Source organism: Vicia villosa, unplaced genomic scaffold, assembly GCF_029867415.1.
Source record: "Vicia villosa cultivar HV-30 ecotype Madison, WI unplaced genomic scaffold, Vvil1.0 ctg.003394F_1_1, whole genome shotgun sequence".
In the NCBI taxonomy this organism is placed as follows: Eukaryota; Viridiplantae; Streptophyta; class Magnoliopsida; order Fabales; family Fabaceae; genus Vicia; species Vicia villosa.
The window spans coordinates 215239-226055 of record NW_026706195.1 but is presented as its reverse complement, the minus strand read 5'-3'; the positions used below and the strand labels follow the sequence as shown (position 1 = coordinate 226055).

The 10817-nt window shown below is 34.3% G+C and overlaps 1 protein-coding gene across 1 annotated transcript; it reads left to right on the top strand.

Moving 5' to 3' along the window:
- The first annotated feature begins 716 nt into the window (after nucleotides 1-716).
- Nucleotides 717-5487, top strand: LOC131640911 (auxin response factor 9-like). Its single transcript, XM_058911270.1, has 13 exons — nucleotides 717-1345; nucleotides 1501-1596; nucleotides 1998-2054; nucleotides 2166-2318; nucleotides 2420-2504; nucleotides 2629-2719; nucleotides 2847-3011; nucleotides 3090-3209; nucleotides 3355-3427; nucleotides 3517-3667; nucleotides 4061-4629; nucleotides 4714-4901; nucleotides 5059-5487. The coding sequence occupies exons 1-13, from the start codon at nucleotides 1220-1222 to the stop codon at nucleotides 5189-5191; spliced, it is 2007 nt and encodes a 668-aa protein (XP_058767253.1). The 5' UTR covers nucleotides 717-1219; the 3' UTR covers nucleotides 5192-5487.
- The last annotated feature ends 5330 nt before the right edge of the window (nucleotides 5488-10817 follow it).

Genomic DNA, 10817 nt, shown 5'->3' with positions numbered 1-10817 from the left:
ACTCAGAGTACCCAAGCGAACGAACGAAATGAGTCAAGCAAGATCTATGTATGTTTGAATCACCTACTTTTCCGCAAATTTTAATGTCATGTCATTTACATTCAAACTTTGTTATTTTCTTTGCATGCTTATGTTTAATTTTTCGTTTTGATCTTTCACAACCATTTGAAAAAACACCAATTTCAACGTTGAGAGTGTTTGGCACCGTGTCGAGCACCTCCTTTTCAAACAACAATACTTGAAAACTCTTGCGATAACTCTTTGAATCAAAAGCGTTGTTCTGAGATTCCCTAGTCTATCTCACAAAGTAACCTTTAAAAAGTTATTAGTGTTGTTTACCAATTTTCAAGACAAACAGGTGTATATTTGATACATATTTGAGCCATTCTAATAATGTTAATTATTTTTATTTTAAAAATGTAACGTTATTTCTTATAATATACATATGCATTATACAACCCAAAAAAGAATACATATACATTACTCATATTTGATTGGATGTCTTTACTTCATAGTACTTTGACTCAGCATATGCACTCACTCATAAGGTAGTAACACCTTACCTTACCTTACCTTACCTTACCTTACCTTACCTCCTCTTATTATTACTATTATTTATTACTAATATAGAAAATTTATCCATTAGAAGAGAAAGTCACCCTCTTTAAAGAGAAAGCATTACTTCACCTTACACTACATTTTCCCTAATGAAATAGTAAACAAACAGTATCCTGGTTTTAGTAGAGGACAGAAGAGACACACACAGTTGTGACACAACACTAAGAATAAAATATTCAACACAAAGAAAGAAGAAACAAGACATGGTCTTTTTTTGTGTTATAAAAATGGAACCAAACCAAAGAAGCTGTTATTATTAGTATTATTGTTATGTGTTGTGAGAGTGATTCACAGATTCCAACAAACGCCGTTTCCTTTCCCTTACACAAAGAAAGAAAGAAAGAGAGAGAGAGTGTGTGTGAGAGTCTGAAAGGTTCTGTAACGTTTGCAGAAGCTATAGCATAACAGACACGATTTTAAAAGCTGCTTCAATTGTCCCTCATAAAGCTCAATCATTCAATTCTCTTAAATTCAGACACCAGAACATGATGATGAGTACTTTTTTCATTACCTTGGAGTAATGGTGTGGTAATGATGATGAAGACTCAAATTTGATCAGATTGGTGAAAATACTGGGAAGCTTTTGGTTGGTTTAAGGTGAATGATGTTGAATTCTGGAGAAGATGAACTGTATGAACAATTGTGGAAGGCTTGTGCTGGTCCTCATGTTGAAGTTCCTCGTGCTGGACAAAGGGTGTTCTATTTTCCTCAAGGACACATGGAACAGGTTTGTTTTTTTAGTTTTTTGTAAATTTTTTGGAGGGTCATAGGTTATTGTCTGAAAATGTGTTAGGATGCTTGGAATTTGGATATGCTTTGATTCTGTTTTGTGTATCTTTTGTTTTGATGCTCTTTTTGCTTTATGTTTTTATGTGGTTGTAGTTAGAAGTATCAACAAATCAGGAACTAAATCAGAGGATTCCTTTGTTCAAACTTCCCAACAAGATCCTTTGTCGTGTTGTCAATGTTCATTTACTGGTAATTTTCTCCTTCATCCTATTTTTCTTTTCTTGAGGGTGAAATGTTCATCTGGGTTTTGTAGTTTCTAGGTTAATTTTTTCACTTTGGGGTCTAGTTCCTAATTATTGGTAATCTTCTCTCTGAGCCGTCTTTGAGTGCGTGTAAGACAGACTCGTGCACATGGTCTAAATTTGTCACAGTTAAATTGTATCTAGATAGGGCTTCATAAATCTATCACCGTTAAAACATAGTTAAATAGGATCTCTAATTGTTTTGTTATGGTTGATACGAGACTAACCTACATAGAGTTTCCAAAAATTTGAGACGGCTCTGTTTCTCCCACTAATTGTAATGATTAACTAGGTTTGACATGTTTTGGTGAGGGAAGAAGCTTGACTTGAGTTTTGATATGTTTATAGGCTGAGCAAGAAACAGATGAGGTTTATGCACAGATAACTTTGGTACCAGAATCTAATGTAAGGATATAGCTACAACTTTTTGATTCAGAAGTTTTTTTTTTCTTGGTCAATCTTAGATTGTTTTCTTTGATTGTTTGGATTTCTAATGGACTGATCGAATGTGTTTAGCAAACTGAGCCTACGAGCCTTGATCCTTGTCCTGCTGAGCCTCCGAAACCAAGAACTCACTCCTTCAGCAAGGTCTTGACTAATTCTGATACCAGTACTCATGGTGGCTTTTCTGTTCTTAGGAAGCACGCCACAGAATGTCTTCCGTCATTGGTATTGATACTATCTTTTTGGTTTTATTTTTGCTGAATTTGTGTTGACAGATCTAGGTTTCTTTGTTGATGTTTACTAAATTATGTCTGGTTTTTGTTTAGGATATGTCACAATCTACTCCAACTCAGGAATTGGTTGCTAGAGATCTTCACAATTATGAATGGCACTTTAAGCATATCTTTAGAGGTAAGTGACTTTTGAAATTTACCGATTTGTGTTTTTTTATAGACAGATGATATTAAGTTTGTAGTTATGTTAGTTTCTAGGGTTTTGAATCCTAAACCTTGCAAGTTCTCCCCGCTCTGTTTAGGTCAACCACGTCGACACTTGCTCACAACTGGATGGAGTACTTTTGTGACTTCCAAGAGATTAGTCGCTGGAGATACCTTCGTGTTTCTGAGGTATATGTTTCATACTTCTCTCGTTCTTAGTTTCCTTGGTATGGTTCAGAAGATCATATACCATAAAATCATACGAGTTGTCTGTTTCACTATGCAAACATTAAACTAAACAAGATTCTGTGTATAGAGGGGACAACGGGGAATTACGCGTTGGAGTGAGGCATCTGGCTTCTCCACAGAGCTGCATGCCTTCGTCTGTGATTTCCGGTCAGAGCATGCATATTGGTGTCCTTGCGACTGCGTCACACGCTGCTGCGACTCAAACTCTTTTTGTAGTATACTATAAGCCAAGGTAGAGCTTTTTCTTGTGAAAACAACTAGAATCTGTCTTTTGTTGATGAATCATGATGGGTGAATTTTGTTTCCTTAGGATGAGCCAGTTCATTATAAGTGTGAATAAGTATATCGAAGCTATGAACCAGAAATGTAGTGTTGGCATGAGGTTCAAGATGAGTTTTGATGGGGATGATGCCCCTGAAACCGACAAAAGGTACTAAATTTTATTGTAGTTTGCAACATGGTCTATTCATTAGTCATTATAAGTCTGTTTGAATAAACAACTTAATTAAGCGCTTATAGCACAAACACTTATCATATAAGTGCTTACGTATTAATTCTAAGACATGGTTCATCAGATTTTCTGGCACAATAATTGGACAAGAGGATATATCTTCACACTGGTTGAATTCAAAATGGAGATCACTCAAGGTATTCTTATTTGATTTTGCAATAGTCGACCTTATTTCATGTGATTGTATTGTATTCGATATTCATCCGTTCTTGTAACATATTCCCAGGTTCAATGGGATGAGCCTGCATCTGTTCCAAGACCTGATAGAATTTCACCATGGGAGATAGAACCGCTTATGGCTTCTGTTCCTTCATCGGTTCAACCTGCGGCTGTAAAATATAAAAGGCCTAGACTACCAAGTGAAATTCCAGATCTTGGTAAGGAAGTAGAATATCCTATATCCTATAATCGCCTTCATTTCAAATGAATTCCGACTCGGTTAAGGCTCAATTTTTAACATTCGTTTGACGTTTGGTCTATGTAGCTGACTTCACTTAGTAGGGTTAGGCTTAGGCTTTGTTTGGATAAACAACTTAATCTTAAGCGCTTATCATATATGTATTTGAACTTCTCTAACGAAAGATAAAATAAACTCAAACTCTTCTCGTATAACATATAAATTGTTCTCATTAGCTATCTGAAGAGTTTTTGGAAATAAGCTGAAAACAACTTATAGACTTATCATAGTTGCTTCTATAAGCTCTTTTAACCTCTTGGTGGTGGTTGTTGTCATTGTCGTTGTTGTTGACGTTTTCATTTCACTTTCAAAGGAGACACGACATTATGTGATTCTACTTACTGGGAACCTGGGTTGACACAATCCGATGTAACGCAAGTTAACGTTATGTCTGAAACCAAAAGGACTGAAAGTGTGCATATGTGGCATCATAAGCAAAATGACAATAGCAGCTGCAATGGTATATCAAGGAATCCGACAGACGGAAGTTGGCTATCTTCTCCTCACTCCAGCGGTCCTTCTCATTTGTGTCAAGACATGACCGACACTAACAAGAGTGTCACCGTCTCAGCTTGGCCTAGTCTAAAAACTCACTCAGAAATATTGAACAAAAATGATAATTTGATTGACCAAGTTGACAAGGAGAACAAAATAGAAACTCCTACAAGCTGTAGATTGTTCGGGATTGATCTTAATGATCCTCGCACAAATTCTCCGAATGCATCTGGAGTCACCTTTGAGAGATGCGTTGTCACTCCCGTGTCAAGAATTGAGGCTGACCAAAATATGTTTGATATCTCAAAGACTTCAAAAGAAAGGAAACAAGAACCATCTCCAATCGAAACACTAAGCAAGCAAATCAATAGCAGAAGTTGCACTAAGGTATATGACATATGTTATTTTCATAGTAGAGTTAATAATCTTTTATCTCATGGCCTACTCTGAATTGTTTCTTGTGTTCAAAAGGTTCAAATGCAGGGTGTTGCAGTGGGTCGTGCGGTGTACTTGACTGCGTTGGATGGCTATGATCAACTCATTGATGAATTGGAGAAGCTTTTTGACATAAAGGGACAGCTCCAACCGAGGAATAAGTGGGAAATCGTCTTCACTGATGATGAAGGGGATATGATGCTTGTTGGTGATGATCCGTGGCCGTGAGTATCTCTTTTATCTTTATTTATAGCAGAAAAAATACGGCCAATGCAGTTGAAACTGTAGTCGCAATTTAAAACCATGTTCACAATTATTCACATAACAAATCGTCGCGATTAACTAGAACACTACGTGCACGTTGGTATTATTATGTTGCAGGGAATTCTGCAATATGGTGAAAAGAATCTTCATTTGTTCAAGCCAAGATATGCACAAAATGAGCTCAGGGAACAAATTACCAATCTCATCAATGGAAGAGACTGTAATAAGCTCAGACACAGCTGAGACATGAAACAATTACTCTTGTCTTTTTCATTATTATTATTATTAGTCTTTAATGTTGTTGTTTGTTGCTTGTTTGAGTTAATGAATCTACTTCATTCCTTGCTATGCAAGTTTCATGTTACTAGATGTGAAACTTTGACTAATTGTAGAGACTCCACAACTTGAAGAAAAAAAACATGTTCTAATAAATTAAGTAGGTGAGGTGAAAATATTGGGCTTGTGGAATATGAACACATTTGTGTTGATGCATGTGTGAATGATGCTTGATGGACTTTTATCTTTGCAATTTAATGCTCATTGCCATTTGAGTATTTAAGTTTTTTATGGATATAAATTAGGTATCCTACCTTTGAAATACAAAAATCGAAAACACAACATCGACACTGACACGACACGTTGATATCAATGATAATTTAAAAAAAAAATAGTATTAAACGTAATTACAAATGTCGATGTTTGTTTTGGACACCGACACTGACACATCTTTTTCAGAGGTGTTTGTCCTACAAAGATTCCTACAATCTGGGGAGGCAAACTGCATGCCCGTCTAGCAAAAATCCCAAAAAAAAAGGTCGAGACAAGACGGGTATAGTTGAGGGTGCGGTGCTTGTAACCTTGGTCTGTCCTAAAAAAATGAGGGCGAGGCAGGGTGAGTCAGTAGACACTACACCTCTAAAACTTGAAAATTACAAAATTTTATGATTATACTCGCGTGCAGAAAAAGGCCAAGTAGACATATTAAATTATTAATAGATGCAGACCTAAAATTTTGGCCCGCTATACATTAAAATGTGCGTAAAACAAATTTGTAAGACGGGACAGAGCTCACGAGTCCTTTCCACCCTCATTATTTTGGGGCGAAATAAAATTTTAATCTAGTGCCCTCAACTATACCGGCCTTGTTTTGTCCCATTTTTACAAGATCTTGTATAACGATTCTAGACTACCTTCAACCAAATAGTGAAGAATTTTAATGATTTTATTACTTATTTATGTTTTTCCATTTGTATATTTGAATTTGAACTAGATGAATAGTTTGGAATTTATGTATAAGAGGTATTATGGTCCACTAGTTAACTGGTTCTCCTGACAAATGGGTAATGGGTTAAGACTGACAGAGTGGGGCAACCTGTAGATGCAGCTTTAAGACCCATACGTATCAAACTGAGTCAGCTGTTTGATTCATGTGACCTAGTTAGTACCTTTCATGTCTAAGATTTACAGATTGGGATCTTCAAAGATATTATAATGAGATTGTATTCAATTTGTGGGGATGATAATCTAGATTTTTAATACTGATTTTAAGATTTTAAAATATTTTATAAAAATTTTAAAATTTTAAAAGAGCCAATAAATTCTAAAATTTGAATAAAAATAGATAAAAACATATAAATGTTAATGTTAATTTTTTTAATAATAAACAAGTTTAATTTGAAGGCTTTATAAATAACATATTTTTTCAATACGAGTCCTTCATAATTTAGCACCTTTTTTGTTTATGCCCTTATTTTTTAATAACGCATTTATAGTTATGATTTTTGTGAATTGATAAGTGTAAAGATTTATCAGTAGATTCAATGAACTATATATTTTTTTTATGGGTCATGCTAACGAGTGCTCCAGGAGAAGCACTGGTTAAGCATTCCAAATTAAGAAAATATTCTAGATTCAATGCATTGAATACACCTAATCTTTTTTAGAAAGCTAATTATTTATATTTTCAATGCATTTAATATAGGGGTGTTCGCGGTGCGGTTTGGTTCGGTTTTGAGCATAAAAGTCATCCTAACCGCGAGATAAAAATGCATGCGGTTCGGTTTGGTTCGGTTAATTTTTAAAAAATCATCCAAACCAAACCAAACCAATGCGGTTAGGATCGGTTCGGTGGGCTGCGGTTTACACCATAAAATAAATATGTACTGAAATAAAAAAAGGAAAATAATTCATTCTTCCATACATATATTACATATATTACAATACCATTAAAAAGAAGTTTTTCATACTAATTACACCAAAATAATTCATTCTTTCATACATGTATTTTACACCAAAATTACTATCATATAAGTGTATCATGTATTTTACAGTACCATACTATATTACATATTTTACATATACTACATACTAAATTACTAATATAACTTCAGTTATTCATATTACATACTATATACAGTTTTTCATACTAATAAACTACATACTAACTAATAAACTACATACTACATATACAAGTATCAGATAACTTCAGTTCTAAATATTAATACAACATTACAACTTCAAGACTAAATATTATCAGTACTACATATACACCAAATGCTTCTCTAGAATGAGTGAGAGAGAAATCAGAGAATGAAGTTGAAATGTTGAATAGGAAGGAAGAATGAAGGAATAGTGATTCACGTGACGTGAGTGTACAATATTGCAATTGGATTGGAAATATAATAAATTAATTATAGAAATTCAAAAGTTTAATTAAATATGCGGTTCGGTTCGGTTTGGTTCGGTTTCGTGAAATGAAAACCGTAAACCAAACCGAACCGTGCGGTTCGGCCCAAAAATCATCCAAAATCATCCAAAATCATCCAAACCAAACGCGGTTTTTGCGGTTTCGGTTTGGATTGGTTCGGTTTGCGGTTTTCCTTTTGGATTGGTTCGGATACGATCACCCCTAATTTAATACATATATTTTGGGTAAACAATGTTCAACTTACCTTTTTAATCTCTTAACCAGTGCCCCTGGGGCACTCGTTAGCATTACCTTTTTTATTTTGTGAAAATTGTAACGAGGTGGTGTATATGTTAAACAAGTCTTATAACTCTTCTTCATTTTTCCTCTGTCTTCTCTCCAAATTCTCTATCTCTTATTTAATTTTACTCTCATTTATCATAAAAAAAAATTATAATCTAGAGAAAATGAGATTAAGAGAGATAGAAAGTAAGAAGAGAAATGAGAAAAAAATTGATAGAGAGGATCCAAAGTGCATTAAAACTATAAACTATAATTTAAAATTATAAAATATTATGCAGTCTCTAAATCAAATTTCTTTAAAAAGTACGAAATATGAATTATTTTTGCTGAATATTGAATAATCCTTTATTTAAATCTACATATGAGGGGCCGACCTATAAGATTTTAACGATACGATCACTTGTCATTTGGCATACAGTGAGCTAATGGTCACTTTAAGAGAAAGAAAGGACACCATGATGGTTGACCTGCAATTCTTAGTGGTTCCCTACAAAAGCATCTAAAACTGCATCTTGGACCGACCTTTCGTGTCAACTTTGGATATTATGGCCTCTCCAATCCTCATGACGAGCCGGTGATAATCTGCGTCGACTTATCTGCAACACGAAGGACATACAAGGTTTAACAATGAGACTAAAAGGGAAAAGATAAAGAGAATGCGATGGAAATCAACGTGACCTTCCTCGCCAAGCAATTGGCAAAAAGGGCGATCAAGCCACCAAAGGAAGAGACGGGCGTCCCCAAAAGGTACGGCGTGAATTATTCTAATTTGATAGGTGCAGAGGATGACTCCGAATAAAGGGTGAAGCTAGCCACAATGCGCCACACTCAGGAGAAAAGGTGCATCTTGAAATGTTGGAAGAAGATAGAGGAAAGACTTTAGGAAATGCAGACTTCAGGAAATGCATCCTGAAGTCTTTCCTCTATCTTCTTCCAACATTTAAGAGTCTCACTCAGAGATAGCTCCAACTCCTTCACCGTCTTGCAGGAGGATTCCAATTCCCGGTTAGCCTCAGCAAGAGAGACCAAAATTGTGGATAATGTCGATTGAGCGGATGTTAGAGCTTTATCTTTCTTCTTCGTCTCTTGCACAAGTGATTTCACCCTCTCATTTAACAAGTGAGGGTATTTGAAAGTCTATGCATCAATTCCTATCTCTCTCACAGTAAACCACTCACCTTGGTGAACTCTTTCGGATACCGGTCATACTCAATAGTAAGAGCATTAACGAACTTTCTAGGCACTTATTTATCTTTTCAAAGGTGGTCAGGAAAAAAAAAATTTCTCCCAAAAACACCAAATGCTAAAATAGTTGGCGTCCGACACAGTTGATATGTCATTTCCTCTAACTCCTTTTGCAAACACCCTCAATTAGGCAGAAGAGTTTTATCGAACTTTATATATTTCCTCCATTAATCATAGTCTCAATTTTACCCATTATTTTTATCTATAAAATAGCAAATAAAACTAACATTAAATGACCGGACCAAGTCCATCCATAGTAAAAAATCCACTCTCCCCATGGCTAGTCCTTAAACTTTCAATATATAAAATAATTACTTAATATAATGTTTTTTTTTACAATTTTTAAAGCTAAGTATAATAAAACCATATTTTGACAAATATTAAATTGATTAACTTTATAATCGATTAAAAAGACAATATTTAATAAAGTTTGTTACATGGTTTTAATAAATAACTTTGCATTTTAAAATGTATAAAAACTAAAATTTAAGTTAAAACTTAAATACTATTATAAATTTTAAGAATTTCTTGTATCAATTTTTGTTAAGCTTGTACGCATTAGTGTTAAATCTCTTAGAAAGAATTTACTGCCTATTATGATTCTACAAGACTCGAGAAATAGTCTCTTTAGTTACGCGCAGAGGATACCCGATTTATAACAAAAGAAGTTCTTTTAAACTTCCATATGTATTAGGTTGTATAAAATTTGTCTTTTAGTTCGAGTTGTATAAGAAAAGGAAATTCTTATTAACCTATCATAAAAAGTAGGCTTAAATGCAGTTAACCCCCCCCCCCCCCCCCCCCCCCCCCCAATTTACCAATTGCTTGATTTAAACCCCAAGATTCAATTGTTTGATTTTGAACCCTCAAGTTTGTCCCCTTTTGTATTTGATAGTTCCCGGGTGACATGTAGACTAAACTTCGCTTATGTGGTATTTTAAAAAATGAAGTGGTTGATGTGGCAAAAATACATTAATATTTGTTTTCTTCTCTTTTTTGGTTATTTTCCCTATTCTTATTCTCTACAACAAAGACTCCTCTCAAATATATATAAAAGTTTTTTCATTCTCTTTAGGGGTTCAATCATTCTCTTTCCTTCAACAGAGTTCTTTTATTTATCTAAAAAAAGATTGAAATTTCTGTAAAACTTTTTATATTCTTTTATGTTCAAAGTGGCTTAGATTTTGCTAGGAAGATAGTGAAGGTGGTGAAGAAAACTCTAATGATGTAGATGTTGATGCTGATAGTGAGGGGACAAAATTCAAAGATAGTGATTATGATAAAAACCGGGACTATACATATGTACTCCTAGATGAAACTCATAATCCAACTCAAGGTAGTCAAATACAACAAGTTTCTAATGTCCTAGCTAGATATCAATATAAAGATGGAGATGGTGAGGAATTAGATACCTTATATGAAAACAGCGAGAAAGAAGGTAGTAAGTCTAAATATCCCAAATTTAGATAAGGTGATGAGAATACCACATTTTAGTTAAGACAAACTTTTCCTACCATTGATCTTGTTAAAAGTGCTATCAAGAATTAAAAGTGCTATCAAGGTTGTTAATTTGTTTTGTTTGTTTAGGTATATCTTCTATTTTATTATGAGAATTTTTATAGTTGAAGTTAAATTATGATAA

Excerpts from the sequence above, each read along its gene's own strand:
- LOC131640911 (XM_058911270.1), top strand. The coding sequence starts at position 1,220 with ATGATGTTGAATTCTGGAGAAGATGAACTGTATGAACAATTGTGGAAG. Across the intron at positions 1,346-1,500 it reads CTCAAGGACACATGGAACAG|TTAGAAGTATCAACAAATCA; the intron begins GTTTGTTTTTTT and ends ATGTGGTTGTAG. Across the intron at positions 4,630-4,713 it reads ATAGCAGAAGTTGCACTAAG|GTTCAAATGCAGGGTGTTGC; the intron begins GTATATGACATA and ends TGTGTTCAAAAG.